We start from the raw sequence: 27,711 nt of genomic DNA, 5'->3' as shown, positions 1-27,711 counted from the left end.
CAGGTGCATTTCAAATGTCAAGTGCTCCATGCTCTTTTTTTCTCACTGAGGGAAGAGTATTGCTAAAAGAAAAAGATCTATTGTTTCAGGTACTTTGTTAATTTATTGATCAGAAATATCAAATATCTAAAATAGGAAATGCTGTCTTTCGAATGTATAAATATTTCATATATCACAGATATTTATTTATGTCATAGAAACAGACAGTACAGCGCAACCATAACCGGAAAACAGGGTCTAAATCTTATGTAATGCAATAACTTTGAGATTACCGATATGTAAATATGGCGCTTTGCTGATAAAACATGACTTTATAGTTGAGTTTAAAAAGGCGCATTCAAATCATAAATGTCTGTTAATATTGTTGTTAGACTGCTCAAACTATCCAAACACAACACAAGTTCAAATCATGAAGAGGAACTGTGAGAATGTCTGCCTGACGGGAGACCTAAACACAGTCTGAGGTGATCATTATTATACATATATCAGGGTATAACTGTTAATCCACCTCAAACTTTTCCTCCAGAGTTTCCCTGAAAGAGCTCAATGAGGTGCTAATTACAAACCAAATAACTGGATGACTTTTGTTGTGTCAATAACAGCTCCTGAGGAATGTCTACAAAGCCCACTTCTTCCCGAAAAAAAGCTAAACGTTTAAATTTTATTTGTCACGTGCACAGAAATGCTTGTGTCCAAGCTGCAGACTGGCTGCACTATTCCTGGGCTTGGTTTTAGCATCGTGGGGGTCTAGGCAGCACCCTTAACTGGATATTGAGTGGGAATCAAACTTGTGACTCCTGCACCAAAGGTGTGTAGCTTTACCACTACACTATCCAGCTGCTGGGATGAACAAATAGACAAATTATCTAGGCGTAAAAAATGAGAAAGAAAAATTAGTTGTTTTTTTTTTAAATATCCAAATCTCAAGCGTCTGATTACTGTGGAGGTTAAACACATCAGTATGAGCTAAATCAAGAAATGGATCGAAATGTCTCGTAGCATTCCCCTCTCTGAGGTACACGTGGTTTTCCTCTGTGTCATCCTGTCCGTTACCAACACCTTTCTAATCCAAGGCATCAGTTTTGGCCATCTTATTTATTTCAAAATATATTGTGCACTTTACTATCAAACAATTTATGCTACAGATTATTTGGTTCAAACGTCATGTGCTGCTATTAACTGCATGTACCTACAGTGTAAAACATGAGGTACTTTGAAACTAACCAAAACGCGCTCTCATTATAAAACGACACATCTTGTAGAGGAGATTTCTAAATAATTTGTGATATTCACATGAGTGATATATTGCTGATGTACATATGTATATAAATAGGTGTAAATGTATTTATATATTTTTTGTCTCAATCTGTATATCTGTTGAATATATTTTCATAGTTCCTAGGTCTCCTCTGTAATCCCCTTTGTTTTGACGTGTTTCTTGTCCTTTGTTTACTCGCATGGAGATACTTCGATATAATAAATTATTTATGGTAAATCTTAATGTACTTTGGGATCAGAGTCTAAAGCATTTTTAGATGGCACTGGAGTTAGTTTGTACTGGAAATCCTAGATGACTGCATGCTGTGGCTAGCACAGGATGTAAGAGATAGTGAGTGAGAGTGTATGCAGATGATATATTTCTGTGCATATCTAAGCTTTACCTCTTCCTACGCAGAAACTTTTCAAAAGAAATTGTTTACTTTGTGTTTAGATGTCTCAAATGTAATTTTAGAGATCATTTTGCTACCTGAGCATTAATAAAGTTGTCATTGCTTAAGGTGACACGATCGCTTGTGCTCTACTTTTGACTGGTCTGCAGTATTATTCTATAGAAAATCTATACATTCAAACAAGTTATTTCTGATAATTCTGTATGTTGTATGCATTTACCGCATTGAATATAGGTGCACAGTCAGTGTGGTTTTTCAGTTGAAGCTGAAAAAGAAATAATGCAACTAGAAACATAAACCAGCCTTTTAGCAACAACCAACCAATCCAGTGACATCACCTTCTGTTTCGGCACAAGATGGCAGAACTTTAACACTCTCTAATGCTAAATGTAGGAAATAAGTATTTAAATTGTGTCTTTATTACTGTGCTCACAGAAAAGGAGTCGCAGAGTGCTTTATAGAAGTCTGAAGCCTAGGTCACCCATGGAACGCTATCTGGGTCTGGTTCTATACAGACTCAGACCTACTGTTAGATTTTGACAGACAGTTATTTTATTTACACCGTGACCTCTGACACAAAGGCCATTTTTCTTTCATATTTACGGTGGTCCCTATGTGCACACTGGAAACACAGACCAGTCACATGCATCATAACCCCTCCCAATGATGCTAGCCAGCCAATCAAGTCATTACTTCAGAATGATGTTGAAAATGTGTATGTGTGCCAAGTCTGCCAGAAGAAACATGATCATCCTTCACCTTGAAGCGCCTTCAGGGGTCTTGTAGAAAAGGCTGGCAGTGATGATCATCTATATGAAGGTGGGTTATTTTGAGCCTTTTAACTGGGATCCTCAGAGGCTTGGATAGCTGCTCCTGTGGCTCTCTCTTCAACTTGCATCAGCAAGTTGAAGAGAGAGAGAAGTTTTTGAGTGTACCTCATAGTGTCACATCCATACCATCTAAGGAGGTGGGGGCTGTGTAGGAGGACTCAGCATTTTTTTTAAATGCTTCTGCTGAACTGGCAGATAGCTGTCAGGATGAAGAATGCCATTTAAAGTTCAGCCTCCAGCTACTGAATGGTGCATGATAGACCTCAACAGATCAAGAGTTGGAAATCTGATGTCTGAAAATTGAGTTTCTGTAAATTAAAAAAGAGTCAAACAGGACTTTGCACTGAGCTGTGTGGGGGGGAGGTTGGTCGTAACCTTTAGAATCTTTAAAAGTATTTTATTTAATTTTGAAAACATTTACCACCAGAGGGCGTGTTTTCACATGTGTGCTGCTGTGCGTTTTAATTCTTCTTTACCCTGACCCCATTTCCCAAAGCGTTTTCCCATCAGCCGTTGTGCCTTGCCTGGTTAAGTAAAGGTTTCATAGACTTATTGCATCATCTTGTGGTACAAATGTTTTACATTAAAATATAGCCCAGTTCTAGTTTGGTTCAGCTGATGACATTTATCCGTAACCCTGAATTGAATAATTGGAAGAGAATGGATGGCTCATAAACACAATAACAGTTAGAAGATGAAGTAGAGGGACTAGAAAGAGAGAGCAGATTCCTCCTATACTGGCTTCTCTTCATTGGTTCCTGTTAAATCCAAAATTAAACTGAAAATCCTGCTCCTCACATGCAAGTTCTTGAATATTCAGGACCCATCTTATCTTAATGACCTTATAGTATATCACCAAATTAAAGTGCTTCACTCTCACACTACAGGCTGACTTGTGGTTCCCAGAGTATTTAAAAGTGGAATGGGAGGCAGAGCCTTCAGCTTTCTTTGGAACCAGCATCCAGTTTGGGTTCAGGAGACAGACACATCTCTACTGTTAAGATTAGGCCTAAAACTTTCCTTTTTGCGTATAATTAAGGCTGGATGAGTGGACCTGGAATTCTCCCCATAGTTACAGTGCAATAGGTGTAGTCACCATTCCAAGGCAGTAACATAGTAAAAAAAAATTAAACGGTCAAATAGTCCAGGATTTTATCATTTCATCTGAAGGAGGGCTTGTTAAACTATTAGAAAAATGTATTGGTCAAACACAGGATATTATTCTATAACAATTTAGTCTAAATTCTACAAACATGATAGGTGCCACATGTTCTGCCTGTTACGTGTATTTTCTGTGGTTATACATCCTGTTTGTGTGAGGTCATTTTCATCTTCAAGTCTTCATGCAGCATCAATGAGGCACAAGCCCCCTCTGGCGGCAGGAAACTGGTATGACGGGACTCAACAGCAGAGCATTGATCAAACAAATGCACAGACAGTATTTCCATTTCCACCATTTATTGAGTGCAAAAAGAATATTTCTGACATGGATGATAAGCAGGATGTCTCCTGGATACTAAAGATATTTTGACACCATGAAGAACATTTTTAACATTGAAAAGCCATCTGTGAAAAATTCCCGCACAGAGACATATAAATACTCAAAGAATGTTAGAGGAACATGGCAGTAGGTATAAATTCAGACGCTGAAGACTTGGCCCACAGAGGTCTGCACGACAGGCTCTGTACAAGATTAATGCTACTCAGCAACACTTTCACTTCCCTGTTTCAGCTGTTACACTTCATCCTGCGTAAAACAGGACTGAACAGAGCACTGCACTTCAGTTCATTCACTGCATGAGCATCTTTTTCAGCTTTTCCAATTGTTCAAACTCAAGATGTGCTGATTGTGAAATTTTGGGCTGACGCTGATGTTTATAATTATTTGGCCTATAGCTGATTTCATATTTTCATTCCTTCATTCATTTTATTTTTACTGCTCTTTTTCTATTTTGTGCCAAGGGAAACAATAAAATCTGGAATTTAAAATGACTGTTTCAGAGTCTTTCAGCACTTCAGGCAGATAAACAATGGACACTGACACTGGTAAATGTGTATATATTTATATGCTGATTACCTGAAACCTTATAATTTAAGCATTTGGATCAACAGCACCAAAATCAACGCTACGCTGTACTGCAGGTCCTTCTCAGTACTTTCCCCTCCATCATCACGGTACCCTCTACACCTTCCTTTCAACGTGTGTGACTGTGGGACCTCAGACCAGCTTAGATGTCCACACAGTGTCTTCATACATGTTCTTACCACCCGGGTTAAAGGCCTTTGTCAGTAGTACAGAGACGGGACAGCCGGCCGCAGGATCTGTCACATATCACTCTCATAGGAGTGGAACAATTCAGAAACTGTAACACAAACACCCACAGTGTCACGCCATGGTCGTGTCTCCCTGGACTGTGATATGAAGCTGTCAATGCCTGGTTACTATTTACAGACCATTCAGGTAACGAGTGAATCCGTTTTGTTCATAATGAGGTCGGGGTCAAGTAAAATCTTTTTCTTCTCCTCTAACGAAAACCGAGGTATGAAGGGAAACCACGGCTTTGGAGAACTGTTCCACCCCTACGGTCTGAAACGATAACCAGCAACATCTCTCAGGTCTGAAAGAGCCTCGTTCATATCACCAGGATACTGTCAGTAAATACACAAACACTGGCAACACCTGCCTTTTCTAACATTAAACACAAACTACATGCATGAGCTAAATTTTACAAAGTTAATCCTTCAGATGATCTGATCACGCTGACACATCTCATTCTACGTCAGCATCAACAATTCCCTTTAAATCCAGCAGATGGTGGGGACAACTATGGAACAAAAAAAATGACAAAACACCGTCATCAACAAAAAAAAAAAACAGCGTCTCTTAAATTTCTGCATTCTGTTAAAGGGGAATCCCACCAATTTTTGTATCTTTTAAATCCAAGTTTGTTTAGATGTAGTGTGAAGTCATTTGAGTGAGAAAGGTGGAGGTCTGCTCACACCTCTGTAGCTGCTGCACCTAAACAATGGTGGCTAGCCAGGTCAGGTAACAGTTTGGTCCAAATGATTGGGACATCAGCTCTGTTTATATTTTATTACATTCAATTTTTTTTCATATGCTTCTTAAGAATGAGTGAATCATTGCAAACCTATATAACCTTATACCTATTATATATATTTTGTTAGTAATAATCATTATTAACAATAGCACATTTACCATGAAACCACTAGAATCTTTTCTCTTTTTTAATAAAGAAATCAGACTGTCCAGCGCATTGCATGCTGGGTTTTTATTATTATTATTAATAACATTGTTTTGTTTGTTGTTGTATTAGAAGTGGCTTCATTCTCTCTTTTTTAAATGGCTTTGTGCATCCGTCACCACCAGGTGCCGCTAAATCCACACAAATCAACAATCTGAAGGATTATCTTTTTAAAATTCAAACAATAAAGTTACAGTTTACCAGCAACTGTGAGACGTAAACTTAAATGACATATATAACCTACATCTATTTGTATACTTAAAGGAACTGTCCCATGTGTCTGAGCTCAGATTCCCTCCATCAGGAGGTGGAAACAGCAACTGACAGAGCTGTTTACCACAAAGTTACCCTGATAAGAAATCCAGAGCAGGAAGACAAATAACTGGCCTGTCAGACAGAACCTTCCCCAGACTAAGAAAGGGGAAGTCCGGCTTTGCAAAGACTGGCACGCCACAGCGCTGAGCCCAGCTCGTGTGTCTCCACATGTTTTTGTTTACTGGAGTTATGGGTGACACTGCGGCAGACAAAGAGCTTGTTCAGGCTTCTGCTCGCTGCTACAGTCACACAGAGATGGAGCTGCTGAGGTGGCTCGGTGGCAGGCTCAGGCCTAAGCTGACTCTGGGTTTGGGGGAGTCAGTCGACAGGTCCGTGCTGAGGTCGTTCAGGTTGGCCTTTGTGTCAGAGGTCACGGTGAGGTCGTTGAGGTTGGGCGCCACATGAAGGGGAGCAGATAGCTGGGCGGTGCTGCTACTGGCCACGCGACGGAAGACGAAGTAGAAGGGACCGGCTTGCGGGCGGCTGTGCAGCTCAGCCTTTATCTTTTGAGGGTGGGTGTCTGGGGCCAGCTGCTGGCTGTTGCCCTCCATCAACAGGAACAGGCCGTAGTTTTCGGGGTCAGACACTTTGAACTTGCGGGCGCACAGCTGGCACACCTCCTCCACGGTGGCATAAGGTTGCACCTGCAGGGTCTTGGCTGTGCAGCCGCTGTCCAGCTCCTGCAAAGCAACCCGCAGGTAGTTCTGAGGGACAGTCAGAGGAGACGGTCAGTGTTCAGAGAGCAAACATACGAAGCCTGAAGACTCAGATGTTTTTGATTGCAGTTAAACACTGAAAATCCTCCTTGCCATGTTTTCGAAGCTGAGAGGCTGTACTGGGTGGTGTTGCTTTTGAAAATACTGGTGTATAAAAATATCAAAATCAACTCTGAAGCTAAAAGACAACCTCTAAAGCAGTGCTAATCTGCCAGCGTCACAGAAACCTTTTGCACTGAGTGAACTTATTTGTGTGTTCTCACCTGGAAGTCATCGATGGATGGTGCAGAGCGCTGGGTGGTGCGGCGGCGGTGCCACTGGTGGAGTGTGTTTCTGGTCTCAGAGCTCAGCACTCTGGCTGCTTGCTCCTCCTGGAAGTTCTTGATCAGAGACATGGCTCCATACGCACTGGTCAGGTAGTAGCCACCTGCACATCAACACGCACACACAGCGGCACACTGTTAATTATGTGGGGGGTGGAGGATGGGGTAGATTGTGCTGGTTTCCATGGAAAAGTGCCACACCTTCTCCATGCAGCAGTGAGGGGTCCAGCAGCTCCATCATGTAGAGTATCTCATTGTCCAGCTGAGGCATGTCACACTGGGCCAACACATAGGTCAGCATGGGCAGGAAGTCATCAGCACCATACAGACGACCTGTCAAACACACAGCAGGTTCACTCATCATTCCTGCCATGCGACACTGACTGTGGGTGTGGGTGTGGTTTTCATCTGTACCTGAGTTGTCCTCCATGATGGTGTAGATCAGTTTGCAGACTCTGAGCAGCATGCTGACCTTCTTCTCTGGAGAGTACAGTTTACACATGGTGTGGAACTTGTGTTTGATCTTTTCTATGGCCACTGTGTCCGGGGGCTGCGCGTCGGCCACGCCCATTTCCTGTGGCTGCCTGGCCTTGGCCTGGGACAGGTTCTCCTTCAGCTCCTGCCACTCCCCACTGCGTATCTGGAATTCCTGCAGGGCGCTGCTCACTACGGCCTTGAGGGGCTTCAGGACACACTTATGCATTGCTTTCTCCAGGACTTGGTCTGTGGACGAGCGCAAAGAGAATCTTTCAGTGTTTCGCACAAATAAACCGTTAGTGAGCTGAGGAAAGTTCAGCATAGCTGCTAGCAAATCAAAACACATAATACAAACATCACAAACGCCAGGCAGCTGCTGGTGCAGTCTGTCTGGCTCTAAATGAAGGACACCGCTAATCACTACAGTGACTTTGCTCCCAGAGGTACATGAGCTAAGTTACTAAAAGGCAAGCAAGCCTGGATCATGCTAACTGCTAAAAGACCCATTAGCATGCCCTCCAAGTAGCTGATTATTGTTTCTGTGAAGCAGGAAAATTACCCCCACCTGCATCAGCCACACCCACCATCAAGTGCGTAAGTAATGTGTACGTGTGAGTCGCATATTAGAAAACAAATGTCAGTGGAGTCTAAATTAAAAAAAACAAGTAAAGATTCCACAAGAGGAAAGCACATCAGTGAATATGAGTCAGTGCAATAGTGGTGTGTTTTTAGATACCATCTCTCTTGAAGGAAGTGCTCTCCCACTTACTGTTTTCTATCTGAACACCTACACAGTGATAAAATACAACCTGTGATATGAGATCAAGAGGGTCCACAGATCACTGAGTGAGACATGTTTTAGCTGTGACATTAATAATTTTACCCATGTTTACTGCATACCAAATTCATTGTGTACCGTGAGCCATGATTTAAGAGCTACAAGCTGTTAGAAGGGTGTCGCGATCAGATCAGTTCTACTTGTCATCATCATGTGTGTAAATCAAGTTCCTATTGACGACCATGTGTGCAGCTCAAAGTTCAGCTAGGAGGAGTCAAACCATCATGAGCTTCTTCGGCTTGGGGCAGGGATAGCTCAGTAGGTAGAGTGGTTGCCCCATGATCGGAAGGTCGGGGGTTCGATTCCCCTTAACAGCTACCCTGAGGTACCCCTGAGCAAGGTACCGTCCCTACACACTGCTCCCCGGGCGCCCAATGGCTGCCCACTGCTTCACTGAGTGAATGGGTTAAATGCAGAGAGCAATTTCCCCACGGGGCTCAATAAAGTACAATAATGTACACACTTTCTTCTTCTTCTTCTTCTTGTGCAGTCTGACTAACACACGAGCAGGAGGCCAAACCACAGCCCTGCTGAATAAGGAATGTGTGAGAGATGCTGACTGTTCTCTAGGAATATGGAGTCAGCAGTTTCTCTGGCTGAGCAAATCTGCACACACACACACACACACACACACCTTTCCGCCACATGAACCCATCTCCATCAGCTTCCTCCCGATGAAGTATCAAAGTCCGAGTCTGCTTCACGCATGTCTGTGAGATTCCTCCACTCCTCCAGATGTACGCCTACTGGAGCTGCATCAGAGAACCAAGCTGGCAACTCTCCAGCAGCACATTCTCACTTCCTCATTCCATCACTGTGTACCAACTGCCAGTAAACGAGGTGCTCTGCATGATTCTGTTATCACTGCTTGCTGCCACGGATTAAGAATGAGGAGTGAGCAGATTTCACCAGTGCTTAAACTCTCTGTGTCAACAAACACTGATAATCCAGGGTGTGACTGTGGCTTATCTCCATGATAAGATCTTTCACTCACTGGAAACCACCTACCTGCCACTACATGTCACCACTGACGTTCCTTACCGTAACGCTCTGCAGCTTGGCAAAGATGGAAGTCACACCAAACTGAACTGTTCAAGTATTTCCAAAGAAAAGCTTGAAAAAATGATATTACGACACCACTGTCTGAAACGACCGCTTCCTTTTTTCCTCATTTCATGTAATTTTGAAACATTTGATCAATCAAAAAGGGGGAACCCATTTCTGTCAAATATATTAAATACTATTATGTAGTTCATATTATTATTAAAGTTGGCCAAAGTTTCAAACAATGACCACTCGGGTTCACACAGTTTTGTGTGATGTCACTCGGGGGAATATCCCTCACTCCACCTCCTGTTCAATCTCTTTGTTTACAAAGTGCAGGAATTTTGCTTCAACAGCTTCACAAAGGAGCTGCGCAAATAAACAAGGTCTATTTTCAACTGTCGGTAATGAAGAACTGGAGTCTAAGAATAACAACATGGCTGTTTGTTCCTGTTCAAAGGGAGTTTTTCCTTCCCACTCTTTCTGGCTGCTGATAGAGACTCATCTGAATGCTGACGCTCTGTCTGCATGATTGTAGGAGCTTTACCTTACAATATAAAGTGTCTCGAGGCAGCTGTTGTTGTGATCTGGTCTTTTCCCCTAAACGTCTCATCGGTCTGCGTTTTTTTTTAAAATTACTTTTAACCATTTTTTAAATGGCTTCTAAAGTTTTACCAACAGTCTAAAATACTCGCCGCCCTGCCTCCTTTTCCCAAAGCTAGAAATCTGAGAGAAGCAGCAATTGCTGCTATTGCAGAACTTGGAACCAGTGGAGTTTGGTCCCATTTGCTTGAAAAATAGCTTCTGATGTCAGCTTTCGGTAGTGAACAGTAAATTTGATATCTAACCGTTAAAACCTAACTTGTGAGCATTTTGGTTAACAACTAGAAGGACAAAACTCATAGCTGTGGGCTTTTTAAATTGGGAGAGTTTTCTTTCCTGCAGTCTCCACTGCTCTGCCTAAGTAATTAAAAACAGTGCCAACATTCCTCACTGTGGACATTAGTTAAGAGCTGTGTCCAAGTCACCCTAAAGAGGGACATGTCCAGATTTACAGACACACTAATGAGACTCCTCAGACTAAAGCTCTGTGCTTATAGGCTTGTAAAAGTGTGAACATATTTTAGCCTGCGGTCTGAAGTTTTCCGCACGTTGACTCTGTGCTTCTTTAGATTGCATGCATGCATCCACCTTAAAATAATGTGAGAGCAGGGTTAAGGAAATGTCACAGTGTCCTGTGTCCTGGATCACAGATGGACTGCAGACATCACAGTGGCACCCATTTTCCTGGGGACAACTTATCAGCCAAGGCCAGGGAAAGCTAGCAATCACACACAAACTTACACACTTCTTGTGTCTTCCCCTCTGAATATAAACATCCTCTCACCAAGCATCCTCCACGCAGCCTTTAACCAATCACCTTGTCTGCTGCAGCTGGGCGGTCTCACATAATACTGTCTACGGGGAACAGCTGAACCTTTTATCCACCATCCATTTGGTGAAGATAAAATAACAGTGAGACCACATCAAATACCATTATACACTCACACACACAATATGTGTGTGTGTGTGTGTGTGTGTGTGTGTGTGTGTGTGTGTGTGTGTGTGTGTGTGTGTGTGTGTACACACAAAGTGACTGTCTCCTTGAACTATAAATAGCCTGCTGAAATCAGGAACAGTAGTGAGTATCTGTTCTGTCACTGAAGCCAGAAGCTACACAGATTGTTGACTTCCTGCTTATAATCTGAACCATAAAAATAGCATTTTGATTCGTCCTCGTCATACCAGCAGCATGTTTAAGACATCTACAGAACAGCAGACCTCATCTACTTTGACCTTTGATCCCATAAACTCCTCTTGAATGTGTTCACTAAAGTCACTTGGTCATTAGCAGGATAAAGCAAGACCAATGTGAATAACGCAAAAAACCCACAAACAAACAAACAAAAAAGTTTACGTTTTCAGCTCCAACACTTGCTCATCACTTCCAGTTTCAAAACAGCAAGACGACGACTGCAGTGTGGTCTTTTATATATATATGAATATCTAGTGTGGATCTGTCTGAAGGAAATAAAATCCACCTTCCAGCATCAATAAACATGTTAATTAGCATGTTATGTGTCATTTGTCTGTACAAGAAGTGAATTTCTGAGCTGATATGTGACCTAAAAGCAACAGCGGAATAAAAGTATCATCAGAGCTATAAGTAAAAGCCAGAGTCCCAAGGTGTGCATATGATAACATCATCAATAAGTTAGACCTGCTTGATGTTGATCTGGCTCAGGCTGTCTGCCGGAGGACAGCCTCTCTGTGTGGGATGACTTCAACACAACAGACTCTATTTTCCCCTGCCCCCTACTCCCCCTCCCCATCCTGAACACATACACAGCTGGGGTGATGGAGGAGCACAACAAGCACAGAGGTGGCCTCCATATTTGAAATCGACCTACTCCCAAAAACCATACATCATCTACAACACAGATGGCCTGATGGTACATCTTGTTTTAGGTCACCTCTCGGTTTCATCTAATTCACATTATGTCATTTTCTCACACCACCTACTGGCAGTGTCAAGTGCGAGAGGGAGAGACTGAAGAACCACAGATTAAAAACAAAGAGTGAAGGGCAGGGAGAGGCACAGTGTGATGGGGGCTTGCGTCTAATCCTCTCCTCTGATTGGAGAGCTGGAGTTGGACCGAGACCGGTTGCATGACTTGGCAGACGGCCATCCAGAGGCATCTGGGCCAGCCGGCCTTTGAGCTCAACAGAAAACACTCTCTGAAGCTGCCACAACTAAATGTTGTGTAAGTGTTCCAAGAAGTAAAAGCCGCAGCAGTTCCCAGTGTGTCATCCCTGAGAAAAACAAGCCATTCAGAGAGTGGGCACGAGAGGGGGCCACAACACGCAACAATGGAAACACAAAGCTGCTCTTTCAATTTTAGTTTTCCCTTCAGACACCACACCGATTGTAGCTGTCAATCAAATTATTTATCAAGGGGAAAATGGAACATAATGAAAATGTTTCTGGCTTTAAAGGTGTGTTAAGCAACGTTTTCCATTTTCTAGCGGCTGAACAGCCTGTGGAGTTTTTCACACGTCCAAATCCAAAAGGATGCTTCCCAGAATGCTTCCTTAGCATTCCAAACTATTTATAATGAAATGAGCAGAGATGGAGATACCCTGTTCTGCTCCGGGTCGAGCTTTGAAAAAAAAAAATGGATCCTTCAATCCTGATACACAAACAAACTTTCTTACAGGTGAAAAAACATTACAAAGTCAACTGTCAGCACTTCTCCACCCAATTCATGACTTCATAGTTGCAGCCCTTTGCTCAACTTTCTGAACGAGGCCAGTAAAAACAGGTTGGTGAAGTGGGCTCCTTCCTCCACAGATAAAACCCTCTTTGTGCTCTGTGTTTACATGTTTCTGTCCAAGGTCTAATGTGGCCACTGAATCTTGGCCTAAATGATTCAGACTCTTCCGGCAGGTGTGTGTGTGTCAGTGAGACATTGTATGTGCGTGTGTGTGGTTGTGTAGTTGTCTCTGGCTGTCCTCCTCCAAAGTGCTTTAAAGACATTGTAAGATAGGAAAAAAAGGATAAAAATAGTAAAAGGGCAGTAACAGAGAAATGCAAACACAATTATTGCTTCAATAGAGATTTGCATTCTGCTTCTAAAGTAGACACACAAAGCGTTTTCCAGTGTTCACTGCTAAAATACTGAAGTGAAACTGCTACATGTGCATTAATTGGAGTTAATGTGACTGTGATTTTCCACAATGATTAAGATTTCTGAATGTGTCACTCATTCACACTTCCTAGAAATGGTCACATTTATCTGCAGTCATGCAGGGAGCTGACTACCTGCTGAGAAACGATGAGATCAGAAGCTTAAAAAAGGTAGAAATGTTGCAACTGTGCAGAGCGGCTACTTCAGCAGTGATCTGAGAGGAGTGGTGCAAACTGTCTTTGGTGTAGATGCTGTCATTAAAGCAACAAGCTGACATTGTCCTCTATGATGTTAGTATTGGAGGGTCAGTGCAATGTCTGGGAAAACACAGGTGAGAAAATAAAGCTCTGTGCTAAAGTAAAATGATGGAGGACCACACTCTGCACTGCAAACTCACCGATCTGGTCTTCTGGGATCAGGCTCTCGATGGGCGGCTCCATCTCGGAGCTCTGTCGAAGGTAGCTCTTCATCTGTGTGATAAACTGCCGGAGAGTCTGCAGCAGGTCCAGTCCGGAGTCGTATCCCTGCCATGCCTGGGTGCCCGCACCCTCGCCCATGTAGCTCAGATAGTCCTGCACCAAGGAGCCGAAGTACGAGCTCTTATCTCTGGACAGCTCTACCACTTTACGGATCGCCCTCTTCTCAGGTGTGAGCAGCGAGTTGAAAACGCCACTCACTTTGCGAAAATGGCCTCGCAGGGCCTTCTGGAGGACCAGGGCACTGGCACTGGGGCGACGCTTTGTGCGGTGTCCAGGTGGCACCATGGTCAGGTCCTGGTCTTGGTCCTGATCGCTCTCCAGGCTGACGCCATAGTCGGCTTCCTCTTCGTCATCTTCATCCTCATCGTCGTCATCGTCCTCCATACTGCAGAAACCTAGGTGGGACGGTGGGATGGAGAGGGGGAGGTGGGTGTTGAAGTCAGCCTCAGTGGGGGGGCTGGGGTCATGCATAGGAGGCATAAAGAAAGCTGAGGACTGAGAGAAATCCAGCGAGTCTGACGAGTCTGTGGAGAGGCTCATGTCACTGAGCCGCTGGCTGCCCCCGCTGCATTCGTCAACTCTTTCTTCCTCTCCTCCACCCACCTCTCCATGCTCGACTGCTGTCACCACGGTGGAGTCTGGGGGACTGCAGGAGTTCTGGGAGCAGGGTAGAGCCTTTTGCCGGGATAGTTTGGCTCTGATTAGGGCCTTCTCAATGGTGTCGTCCTCCAGAGCTCGGTGACACTGAGCGTCCTCTAGACTGGATGTTGGTGAGGCTTTGGTTCGACGTGGAGATGAGGACAGAGATGGCAGAGAGAGGGGCAGTGATGGCCGGGGGATGGATATAGGTGAGCTGATGCTAAGTCTCTTAGGCGGAGAGGATGAGGGGCTGATACTTAGCGAGGAGCCAAGGCGAGAAAGGAGGCTGCTGCCTCGCTCCCTCTCCTCCACCTTCTCCTTGATCCAGGAGATCTTTTCGGGCATGCTGCGCTGCCGAACAGGAGGGGCTGTTTGCTGTGCTGTAAAGCGAGGTGGAGGTGGCCGAGGTGGTGGAAATCGTGTCACGCTTTCTGGCCCGCTGAGTTTGTGACTTGTGCTGGTGTGTAGCTCTGTGTTTCTGTCAGGGTTCTGCAGGTTTTCTTGCTGTGACTGGCTGCTGTGGCTGTGATCTGAGCTGCAAACCTGAGCTTCCTTACTGCTGCCTTTTCTTTTGTCAGCTTCCTCTCTCAGGTCCTGCTTTCCTGTGTCGGGGATGTTGGGAGTGAAGCTCTGATTATCATCTGGCTGGTGGACCTTTAGGAAGAGGGGGTTGATGAAGCACAGCGCTCCATTGGCTTGGCAACACTCAAGCTCAGATGGGGTGCGAGTTTGAAGCCGAGGGCGTCCTGAGGTAGCTGTTGAGGACACTGGTCTGTGGGCAGGTGGGGGTGGTCTGTCAGGGGCTGCTGTCCCCGTCAACGACACTGGGCTCTTCCTCCTGCTGCACAATGGAACATCCCAGAAGCCTAAAAAGAAACAGCAAATGAAAGATCTTGTGTTCATATTGTTTTCTATTGTTTTTTTAACAGTAACCATGAAATGTCTAAATTAAATATCAACATTGTGTAAACAATACTTGTATAATACCCTAAATAAATGTTTTGTAAGCTTTTACAGACTTCCATACAACTTCATTACCTCAGATTATTTTGACCATGACCATAATCATAAAGTGATAGTGTGTTACTGTGATTGACCTGATCTGCTAAAACGAATCCCCAAGGCCATGAGCCCTATAACCTATAAACAAATTTATCAGAGTTGCCTTTTCACAGCTTTCAGATAAAAACAGGACTGATTAGATTTCAAGTTCAGCCACAATTTGGCTTTCATAAATGATGAAAGTAAGAAAAATCAAGGGAAAAAATGGGAAACATTTCCTATAAATCCTTTGTGTTTGCTTTTAATTCGAATCAGACTTTATGTCCAAGGAAATCCCCTGTAAAAAGAAATCAATAAATACTTGACTTATCAAGTTAATGAATAACCTTGTTAATTAACGGAGATTTTAATCACTGACTAAGAATAATAACTGCGTTTTTTGTCATAATCTAACAGCCAAAAGACAAGAAACATATGGCAAGATGAGGGAGACTCATGAATTCAAATATTACAGTCTAGTATCATGTAACAATATTTTTCTGTAAGTAAGAAATTTGAACTGTTTCACCCTCAAAAGCTTTGGAGGCATGAGTGCCACGAATATTGACTAATAAGGGCCAAAATAATTCTGTTTAGATTTCATTGCAATATTAGAGCACCATTTAACAAAGAAAGCATCACCATTGCTCACAATTATTTCAAACTGCATCTGCTGAACAGTCCAACTTGCCTGTGATGTCCCTCAGCGAGGCTGTGTAAAACACAATCAAGTAAAAGATCCTTCTGCCCACTGCAGTCAAACAGCTTCTCACTGCAGAATCAAGTTGGAGTGAAGTAGAAGAGCTATTTATTGGGTGGTTTGCTTTCAAAAGCAAAAAATGTGCCAAGAAAATAAACAGAGTCAGCTATCTTTTTTTTCCACGGTTTTACTGGGAGCCGACACGTTTATAGATCCAACAGTTCAGCGAAGAGCAGGAAAATGCTCAGCAGTGCTCCCATCAACTCCCAGTAAAAGCCCCGCTAAATAAAACAAATGCCAAAAACCTCTAAATGCTCCTTCATGCTGTTAGGAGCTTTTCTCAACAGAGGAAAGAAAGAGAGAAATGGCACTAAACAATTTTAACACAACTCTTTGTTGAGCACTTGGAGTCTGAGCCGTACCAGACAAACACACAGCAGAGGAAACAACGGCATATGAGAAATATTAGTGCCAGACACAGTGCAGCTCCTTCACACACAGCAGAGAGGAAACAACAGTACTTACTGTGACCCAAAGCTGAATGGCACAGGCGAACTGCTGATGTCAGTCTAACTTTGTGTTTAGAGGACACTGCGTCTCTGCAGGCTGAAACTCTGCTGGTTTCTGTGGCTCACTCGCATTCCCTCTTTGTTATGACTCACTTGTGTTAATAAGGGTGTGGGCGGGCTGTTGGCACACTCAACCCACCTCTCCTCTCCCCTTTCACATGAAGCTGCGTGGCAAACCAAAACAAGTCCATCCCCCCATTTCCGTCTTGCGCTGCTGATGTTTATTCTCTCTATAAGTAACCTTTACTTCTCAGACTTGCTGAAAAACTTCTTTGTACATTCGTTACAGTTGTGCTAAAAGTTTACACATACTGATGATGGGAATGTCAGGGTTGGGATTTTAATGATTTCTTTGAACTGCTCTTTTTCCAGGGTGGAATGATTATACAGCATACATCTTTAATGATGTCAAATAAAATTAAAAAAAAAAAACCCTACAAAAACTGGCCATACAAGTTTGAATTTATTTTGGATCAAAATCATACATACATCCCGAGAATATTCGGTTAAATTTCCCTTAGCAAGTTGCACCTTAATCATGCACCTTCAGTAGCCACCAAAAAGCTTTCGGCATAGTTCTGGTTAGATATAACCACTCTTCTTGGCAGACTACATTGGTGGATTCCCTGGTGCAGACTAGAGATGGCACGATACCACTTTTTTATGTCCGATACCGATACCGATATCATAAATTTGGATATCTGCCGATACCGATATGAATCCGATATAGTGTTTTTTAATCAACAAAACTGTTTTTTAAAATATCTTGCTGCATTTTGCAAGTCTGCAAGTTCATACTCAAGTTTAAAACAACAACTACACTAAAGCTATTCTGTTATACCTGTATACAAAAAAAATATTTCATAGTTCAGCAATACTGATCAATCTAATAAACTTAGACCTACACAATCCTCCCTATTCTGGTATTTTAAAGAGTACTTAGCGTAAATATTAAGCAACCTAACTAATAGGGTTCCAACTCCCAGCAACAACAAAAATAAATAAATAAAAAATAGGGAACCACCCCTCACGCGCCACCTCATGATGCTTAATCGACGTAATCAACCTTAATTTGATGCAGTGTGAAAAAAAATGCACAGAAATCAATTATTTTTCAAGAAATATTAAATAGATTCAACATCTTTCTTCAACAAAATTGCAGACTGCACAGATGGTACCTTCCCAAAGGAAAATGTACTATAGCTTACTAGGGTATATATATTAGACTTAATAGTTACTATATACAGTAATTGACTTCTATTCATTTTACATCAAATTAAAACTTTGGGTGTCAGATAATTATTTATTAAAAGCTAGACATTTTAAATGAGAATAAGAAAGAAAAGTATGTCTTTGTGCCCCCTTTTCCCTGTTCATGCCCTATCGGCCCCCCTGGCTAAACTTTGCTAGATGCGCCCCTGCACAGTTACCAGCCGTCAGCTACTAGAAAAAGATCCTCGAGTAGAAAGTAATATTAAATACATTCTAACAACAGCTGATCAAGCTTAAACGTGCTGCTGTTGTTCAGCCGCTGGTTTGCTCTTTCTGGCGCAAAGTGGACCAAAAACAAACAAGAGAGACTCACGACAGAAAAGCCGATCAGCTGATCATTTAAGCAGTTTCACGATTGAAGTAGCAGCCGGAGAGCGAGAGGCAGTCGCTCGTTAAGCTTAACGTGGGAATGCTTTACAAACATTCAGAGATGGACTTACACACTTGCTTTACTTCTCTCGGGATAACTTTGTCGGAGATGAAATGCCAGGTTGCTAGCGAAGCTCCAAATGCTATCCAGACCACCGACAGGTCCCGCATGCCACAGCCGCTCTATCACGTGATGCATACTGCTCCGACGTGCTAACGTTCTGAGGTGAGTTACGGTGTGTTGCAAGTTTTGTGAGGTGCTTTCGTGATATTTAATGGATCGGATTACATTTTTTATTTTTCTCCGATATCCGATCCAGTAATTTAGGTCAGTATCGGACCGATACCGATACGTAATATCGGATCGGTCCATCTCTAGTGCAGACCCAGCTTTTAATCATGGACTGCAATTTTTTTTCAATAGGGGTTGAAGAAGTCCCAGACTGTCATCTTCAGAGTAGAGAACACCAGTTAGCATGTTCAGGAATAACCCAGGAACCAACAAGACTCCCACGAATTGGAAACTTCTGGAACACAAGTGTCCTGCACAGTGCGCACATACAGAGCCCAAGACAGGAATGTGTTTTGCTGTGGTTTTGTGTAAGAACTGGGAAATTGTGTGACATCATTCAGAGCTACGGCTGCCAAACTGGAGCCAGGAAAAAAAAGTCAGAGGGAGGAAGTGGTGGCTCTCTCAGTGCTGAGACTACTTCAACTTAACCAAGTGGCAGATGAAACAAACTGTTCCATCAATGAACATGCCGCTTTCCATAGGAGTAGATCTGATTATCAGGCAGCACACCAGGATGTTGCCAGACTCTACAGTGTATTAGCAACATGCTGAGCTGATCCTAAGGATTATCATCAAGATCAGTGTTATTACTAACAGATCAGTAACAACCAATCAAAACCCAACAGATCTCTTAATGAGCCTGGAAATGACGCTTTACAGCTCTGCTTTGACAGCCTGCAGTAAATATACAGGTACAAAATAGAAAGTGTGAATCTCAGGTCAAATACTGAGCATAAGAATCAGGAAAGCTCGGGCATTGATTAATAAGTTATCACTCCCATTGTTAACATTCAGACAGAAGCTACTCGCTCTCAGGAGGTGCTAACCTTCCTTTTCACTTGTTAAATTAACTAAGACACTTGCAAGTAACATAATAGTAACACACTCTGGTGAGTCTGGTGTTGCCTGCCTTGCTAGTGTCTTGCCAATATCTACATAGAGCAGTTTATGAAAAAACAACAACAACAAAACACGTGTTTCAGCTGCAAACCTGAGCAACAAATAGTTCATAACTGGATCTGATACTGACGGAGGAACAATATTAAAGAATATGGAGTCAGGGCCAAATAAACACGACGGAATATGACTGATCAAAGGCTGAGAACCTGATGACATCTACAAAAGAAAGGCAAATATTTAGTGATACAAGATTAGAAATGTTTTATTTATCTTTTATTTCTATACTAAGGAAATTATTTGTAAAGATTAAATAACAATTCAATGATGTTGTTTAAAGCGATGGTTTCCAAAGGTTTTTGCAATGGGAACAATATTAAACAGATTAGAAGTTCGGGGGGAGTATTGATGTGTCGTTCAAAACACCCAAAAAACAATTTATGTTATTGAATTACTTACAGTGTTTAGAAAAATTCAGCTTTACTAATATTAACATAAATTAGGGGTTAAATAATAATGTTAATGACCCACTTGGTCTGAGAAGCTTTATATTAAACAAGTACTCACGGAGGCAAAAACATCCATTCATCTACTTAGCTCTAAGCCCTTGCCAAGAACTCTGAATTGGCTAAGGGCTAACACATATGGATAGCAACCGTACACACCCATGGCCAGTTTAGAACAATTTCACTTACATCATGCGTGTCTTTGGAGTCCATGTATGTTTTCATTTTCTACGTTAGAAGCCATACAGTCATGGGGAGAACATGCAAAATTTCAACCAATGCAAACGTGCTCCCATGCAGTCCCCTGAAAACCCAACAGTACATTGCTCAACTGGTCAAATGCTGATTGGTTGACAAGCTAAGCAGAGCAGGAACACGACAGTGGAGTTCGTTGCCAACAGAGAAGAGCGAAAAAAAGATCAAGGATAGACTTCTATGAAGATCAGACCTCCCAAACAAAAGAAGTTGTCCCCTTTTGGCTGTTAAAAAGATCCGAGGTCTGCACTGAGACTAATGACTAGCTAATGTGAGAATCCATTAAAATATTCACGCCAACATTACATTTATGTCATTTATGCTCTTAGTTCTTTAAGCACATTTTTAAAGATAAAGTTATTATGGTGCAAACTTGCAAACTTTAAAAATAAATTATAGGGAAAACCAGAAGCAAAACATCAAAACTTAATCAATTCAAGACTAAATACAAAAACATATCATTGATCTTAAAAGTTCCCCTCCTAATTTGTCAGCCAAATAGAAAATCTGTACACATGAAGTGTCTAATGGGCCACTTTTGGACCCGGCTGCCAAGCTAAACTTTAAGAACATTACAAAAAGTCAGTTACCTTACTAAAAAAACCTTCCCTACAAAAGTGTTATCACAGGTGGCGCGCCACACAACATAGGTAACATGACACTGACAACGTCACACTCAACAGTGATCTTTTCTCCTCTGAGTCAGTGGTGAAAGTAATACCCACAGAGTCTCACAAGCATACTTGTTCATATCAACGTCAGAAATGTCTCCTAGATCAACTATTCACTGTAGCTCAATTACCTTTAGCAACACAAAGGCCACTATTGTGTCACTTCACCAAAAAGGCGCCCTTTTTTATGAATGAAAGACTGTTTGTGGGGGGAGGGGTTGTTAAGACAACAAGTCTGTACGCACTTCAATAAAAGGCAAGAAAGTCATCAAATCATCGTGTCACACGGAATTCTTTAAGAAGAAGTCAAGTCTACCTTTGAGCACCCCTTAATGCCTCAAGCTGAATCATAGTGGTAGAGTCTGAGTGGATAAAAAAGTTGCTCTGAGAAGGATGTACAAAAAGAGTGCTGTGGAACATAAATCACGGGGAGATTCTGAGCCCTTTGCTGCATGTCATCACCCACTCTCTCTCCCTGCTTTCCTGTCTACTCTCCACTATCAAACTGCCTAACAAAGGCTCAAAAAATAATCTTAAATGCTTGAATGTCATCGGAACTATTGCCTTTACGATGAATTTACAGAAAACTAAATGTTGTAAGTGGTAACCTACCAGGGTGAGATTTATCCCTGCATACTTTACATGTTTAAAAAACAAAACAACTTAAAAAGGGAAAATGTTTTTGATTCGTGTCACAATGATTATTTCCTTGTCCCTGGTTTGCTGACTTGGCCAAAAATCATCCCATGATAGTAAAAGGGAGGGTGGCACCACGACTAAAACGACTATCGCAGTTATTTGTCAAGATTATTCATTGAGTTTAGTGATAATAATGTTTGTCTTAGAGTCATGCTTTCACTTTTTCACAGGTCTGTGTCCCTAAGAGGAAAAATGTGAAAAAGTTGTAATTGTCTGAGTTGATATTAAACAAGTCACAGCACCGTGGCCTTCATGATTAGATGTAGTGCAGTTTGAGGTGAATTTTTAGGTGGTTGATTAAGTTAGTTGTGTGTCTTGTGGTGACGATAACTCTACAGCACTGTTATAGGATGTGATGATTAATTATATGATGGTGGTTATTTATGGTGGTCCAGGGAACAGCTGTGATTGGTACATGCAGACAGGTCATTTAGGGAGCGCTTGATTTGCTCTTGTTTTGTGTTCCACTGGCAGACCACCACTTTCAATATCATTTGATCGTCTTCATTAAATTGCGTTAAACTAAAATCGTGATCAAGATTAAAATTGAAATAATTGTGCATCCCTAGTACTGGGTAAGGGATTGAGGCTGGTTGTTGGTGGTGATGACGTTGACCTCACACCATTAAGTCATGAACATGAATAAAATCTCTTCCACAAACACAGGCGGTCTTGCCTGATTTAAACAAAGCTCAGTCGCACTGATCTGGGTGTGGAAGACGTTTTTGTCCCTAAGAGTGATTCATTCAGCACCAGCATGCCAGTTAACTCCTCAAATACCATGGAATGTGGTTGGGATGGGCCACAGGAGGAAAAAAGTTTCTGCGGGTTTTACACCCGATAAATGTGGGAAAAGAGAAAGTACCGTCTGCTGACGGAAGTCCACAAATCAGTTTGAACAAAAAAAACTGAAACTGAGCAATCATTAATTACTTCCAAATGACTGAATGGAGAAGAATAGTAACTGGCTATCAACAGCGCTCAGCAGTAATTTACTTCCATACTTGCAGCATATACTGCATTCCTTAGACTTTCATAAGATAAGAGAGATAAGATAAAACTTTATTAATCCCTCGGGTGGGTTCCTCTGGGAAATTCGGTTTCCAAAAGCACAGCACCGACAAAAGTTACAGAGTTACAGAATATTATACACACACACACACACACACACACACACACACACACACACACACACAATATACGAAGGGGATAAATAGAATAAATAGGAATAAAAATACAAATACAAGTGAATTGCACATTTCAAGTATTTTTATTTTTATTCCTAATCATAGAATACATAGCTCTATAAGCTTCCAAAGTAGCTCTATAAGCTACTTTGGAAATAAACAACCAACTATCACTGAGAGTTACACTGAACACAGATGTTACACAAACATTATTCTCAAAATGGCTTCAACATTTAAAGTTTATATGTAGCCAATTACGTCATATTTATTTGTCTCTGCAGTTTGAGTTCCCCAGCTTGACCATTAACACACACTACATATAAATAAGTGAACAAACCTGCACCAAGCTTAGCAACTTCCTCAAGATCAGAAAAAGTTCTGGCTGAAGCGATGGCCTCTGGGAGTTTCAGAGTAAACGGCAACACATCCCTGAGAAAGAGAGAAAGGGATCAATGAAAGTTAGAACACGGAGGAAAAGCGGTTTGATTTAAAAAGCTACTCTCAAACTTGTGTTAGTCACCGTGTTGAAAAAGCTGTGGCTCAGCTTTGTGTGCGATGGTGGCTAAGGTGTGGGTTCAACCACAGAACTGTGGAGGATAAAATGTGCATGCTGCTGTGCTACCTCTGGGACTTTACCAAAACATTTCAAAGATTTTAGTTTCGGTCATGCAAGCTTGCGTGAACAACAGTGAACCTAATTTTATGATAGTGATGTCACAGTGAAGCCTGGACACACTGGGGCAGTGGAGGATATACATTTTGATCCCCTGTTGAATTCCTCATTTTAACAACTTACAAAGAAATAGGCAGTCTATAAAAATTAATTAATTAATTAATTAATTAATGTGCGTTCTAGTGAGGAAATAAGTATTTGATCCCCCCTGAGAATTTGTCCAGTACACTATCCAACAGATAGTTGTGTGGCAGCTACCAAAGGACTAACTGTTATCAAACCACCGTTCACAGTTCCACATGACAACAGAATTGACCGCTAATAATTTTTGAACCCAAAGGTCATTTCCAAAGAGCTTCCAAACATGGCAGATTTCAAAAAGGATGAAATGAGAACATTGGAAAAGGGAAGGGCCAAAAGGAAGCCTAAAAAATATCTACTGCAGAAGAAGAGGATCTGAAAATTATATCCTTTGGAGGAAAAAAAACATAAAATCCCCCAAAAGACCTGACCCAGGTCAAGATACATCTGACTCTTCCATTGATCTACTGTTCATCATAGTCTCATCAGAAATCGACTTGAGGCTGTCAGAAAGCTATTCTTAATCCGCTCCTTTGCTCTGGTGCAATTACTCAAGAACTGGACAGAAAATCAGTGGCAACAGGTCTTATAGAGTGTGGAATCCAAATTTGAATTATGGTTCACATTCAAAAGTCTGAAATTTGGGTATTATCGGTTATATATCAAATTCTGAGGATTCTGAACAAAAAGATTACGTAAATTTGTTCATGGGACTGAATGAACATGATTTTGTCTGAGAAACAAACATTATGCAAATAATCCAGTAATAATGAAGCAATTCCAGACACCAGGAGTGTTTTCGGACTTCAATGTCCAGGATGTCCTGTGAGGAATGCTTCAGCAGAACATTTGTTGTGCGACCCCCGTGCAGAGCAGGCAATAGATAGGTCAATACATATCTGAACAATCAACAGTGCATAAGCATTTTACCCATATTATGAACTGCTAGCAGATTGTGAATACAGGCTGTGGAACTTTTGAGCTTCCTCGTCAGATGCAGAGTTAGGAGCTCAGTGTTTCAAGGCGGGCTCAGACTGCAGCTGCTGCTTCTCCATATCAAAAGAAGCCAGCAGAGGTGGTTTGGGAGTCTGACAAAGATGCCACCTAGATGAGGTGTTTCAGACATATCCAGCCACAAGGAGACCACGGGGAAGCCAGAGGACAAACTGGAGCGATTGTGTGTTTTGGTTGACTCGGGACTGTAACTGGGTCAGTAGTTCTTCTTTCTTGAGTTTTGTGATGATGGTTTTTAAATAACAGAAACAGAAGCAGTAGATATGTGCTTTAAAGCTAACAGCTGAAATATGAATGTCTAACAGTTTGCAATAATGATGGTATGGTGACTTTACCTGCTGATGCAGCAGAAGGCCATGAGGCGGAAAAGGTCTGCAAAGCTCAGTCCTGATCCCTCTAGAGAGAAAGCTGTAGGAAAACAGAAGCACATGATCAGTCCAGCGAAGGAAACCATCAGAGGGCAAAAAGCATTAGAAAAAGACAGCTCAGTCTTTTTAAAACGGTTTGCAGCAACAAAGGCCAATGAGGCAAAGCAAAACATTCACATGTTTTAAGTCAGTGCATGCAAAGTGTGGTTCAATTCTGCTTTATAGTCCCTTAATTCAAAGGAATCCCCACAAGGTTACAAACTATATACAAACAACAGCAACGAGAATGACAGTGTGTGAGCACTTTTCCTCGACTTACTGACTCATTAGTTTGTAAAAGAACACCATGCTGGAAAACAAAGAAGGAAATCCTTAGCACGCATGTTGTCGGTAATACACGAATCAAGAAGGCTGTTTGCTCACAACTTGGCACACAGTCAACGCTCCGGGCACTGAACTAAACATGACCAAGATCTTCGAATGGTGAACGCGTTAAACTCTGAGTAGAATGCAGTAAGACAAAGACATCATATACAGTCTCTGGAAAGAAGGAAAGTGGGTTAAAACCAAACCTGCCGACATGTACACGTCTCTTTTTTCTGGGACTTCAAATCTTCCTTCAGTCATTTCACTTTTACTTGTTGAAATATTGACTTTAACACATGAAAAGAGCCCTTATTATTACCTGTCATTACAGCAATGACAGCAGGCCTGGTAGCACATTCCCACACCACTCATCACAGGATACCTGCCCAAATACCTTTATCAAAGTCCATTAATCCCAATTCTCTGTTAAAGAGCACGGGTTTAAACAGGCCACAGAACAGACTCGTTACAGAGCAAATGATTCATATGGAAGAATTCCCTCCCAGGTAGAACGCTCCTGTTAATGTTTTAAACTGTTATTGCAACACCTGCAGCTTTGCTTGCCAAATGTTTATCACAGCTCAATCAAGGGCCAGCTCTTCATGCAGTGGATAGTGTGAGCTTAGAGTCACACCAGATGGAAAATACCACTAACGGTTACTTAAAAAAAAAAAAAAACAGTTCCAGACAGCAGTGCAGGGGTAAAGTGGAAAAACTCCATAATAGCGCAAGTTTTGGAGGTATGCAACTGCTGCTCAGGGGGTGAATCCAGCCCTCTTTCTGTTTGCATTTCTGTTTGTCCTCCAGATTATTGCAGAATGTCTCGATGCATGTCAGCTTAAGAAAAGTCACTTTAGAGGAACGGGAAAGTGGTCTTTAAACATCAGGTGTTAAAAAAACAGTAACTCGTTATTACTGCTGCAAATCACTGAGATCACAGAGAGTATTACAGTCGATGGAAATGCTCAGTAGAAGACGTTCTGTCTCACTGTGCTCATTGTTTTCTCTGCAGGTGCAAAGAGAAACGTCACTGTCTCTTTAGTTTAGCAGGGCTGAGATTCACACTCAGCACATTCTGTTGCCGGGTAAGCATTTGGAAATTCCAGTTCAGTGCAGACAGAAACTGATGGCAACAGACAGGTACAAGAAGTAGACTGTATGCATTCTGGAAGTCTGGGAAATCCCACTTTTTATGTGGCTGAAAATGCAACACTAACACACTTATTCAGAGTGACAGGGAAGGAAGAAGTGAGCACAGAAATAAAGCGAAACAAACAATATATGAAAGCCTGTGACATATTTTGAAGACATAAGTATTAGGGTTTTACTACAGGCTTGTCTGCTATTTGCCGAGCTCATCTCTGATGACGGCCCTGCTGTGAGTGCTGTGGTCCTGCGTGGGAACTTGGCAGCTGGAAGGTGCTCTTGTGTTCATCTTCGACCTGAGTCTCTGTGGTTTATAGTGTCGTTTAGGCCTGGGATTCTTTTTTTCAATTTTAGATTTAGGCCTTCAGCCTTCAGAAATGCTGATACTGCCTGTCTACTCAAATAGCTGGTTATGAGACAGGTGTGAGTCATGAGGAATGTTGTCACCAAAAACATCTAAACAAGTTGGGTTTCTGTTCAGTAATGGACAGTAAATGACCTTTTCAGAGTCCTCAATATAATGAAACCATTCTATTCAAAGAGTTCTGGTACTGCCTAAAAGTATCCAGTAGAGGAATTACCCCTGTAAATTCTTTGTTCCTCTCCTTGCATCATTCCACTATTAACAGCTCTGCCTGTTGCTGCTGGTGACTGACAGCTTTGTGTATCTCAGTGGCTAAAAATAGCAGAGAAAAACAAACACTTACTGTACTGGCTCTCCTTTACGGGGAAATCTTTGACAGGAACGCTCGAGTCTTTATCCATGCGTAGAGATATGACTTTTTTCTGCAGGCTGGCTGATTTCCTCACCACAAATGTCTATGGGTAAGGAAAGAGAACACATCCAGTTAATGTTTGCACAAAAACTGGGTCATTCTTCATGTTCTGCTGACTCAGCTGTGCTTTGTAGAGAGCTGGAAATACTGTAAGGAATGTCCTAACATCCAGACGCTTCCTATATTTACAAAACGTATACACAACAATGGACGTGTAGTGCTGTATATTTACTGTTATCAGAGGCTAAAAATATCCTATCCTATTTTAAAAAACACAGATTTGGATGGAATCTTGCAGAGAGGTGGGGTATCGGCAATATCATTTCATTTTGGTCCCAATTATCCAAAATATTTTCTTTAAAAACAGACAAACACCGACCATGGCAGAGATACTTTTACTGTTTTTTTAAAACGTTTTTTGCAAAATGAGTTCTTTAAGACTCAAAAAAGTGACTCCCATCATGTTGTTGAGTGAGTGATCTTGTTGTAATGCATATAAGCTGACTG

General features: G+C 41.9%; 1 protein-coding gene across 1 annotated transcript in view; it reads right to left on the bottom strand.

The window, feature by feature from the left end:
- Nucleotides 1-3,941: 3,941 nt before the first annotated feature.
- LOC308388871 (ras and Rab interactor 2-like) overlaps nt 3,942-27,711 on the bottom strand; it is a 43,389-nt gene continuing 19,619 nt past the window's right edge. Inside the window, exons 5-12 of the mRNA XM_080869828.1 lie at nt 27,136-27,247; nt 24,884-24,956; nt 23,118-23,209; nt 13,602-15,188; nt 7,532-7,840; nt 7,319-7,450; nt 7,058-7,221; nt 3,942-6,782 (exon numbers count right to left, since the gene is read on the bottom strand). Coding sequence (XP_080725954.1) covers nt 6,324-6,782; nt 7,058-7,221; nt 7,319-7,450; nt 7,532-7,840; nt 13,602-15,188; nt 23,118-23,209; nt 24,884-24,956; nt 27,136-27,247 — 2,928 coding nt within the window. The 3' untranslated portion in view covers nt 3,942-6,323. The remainder of the gene's footprint in view (nt 6,783-7,057; nt 7,222-7,318; nt 7,451-7,531; nt 7,841-13,601; nt 15,189-23,117; nt 23,210-24,883; nt 24,957-27,135; nt 27,248-27,711) is intronic.

The sequence above is a fragment of the Rhamphochromis sp. 'chilingali' genome (assembly GCF_963969265.1).
Source record: "Rhamphochromis sp. 'chilingali' genome assembly, chromosome: 20".
Classification (NCBI taxonomy): domain Eukaryota; kingdom Metazoa; phylum Chordata; class Actinopteri; order Cichliformes; family Cichlidae; genus Rhamphochromis; species Rhamphochromis sp. 'chilingali'.
The sequence above is the reverse complement of the archived record's forward strand: the minus strand, read 5'-3'. Positions and strand labels throughout refer to the sequence as shown.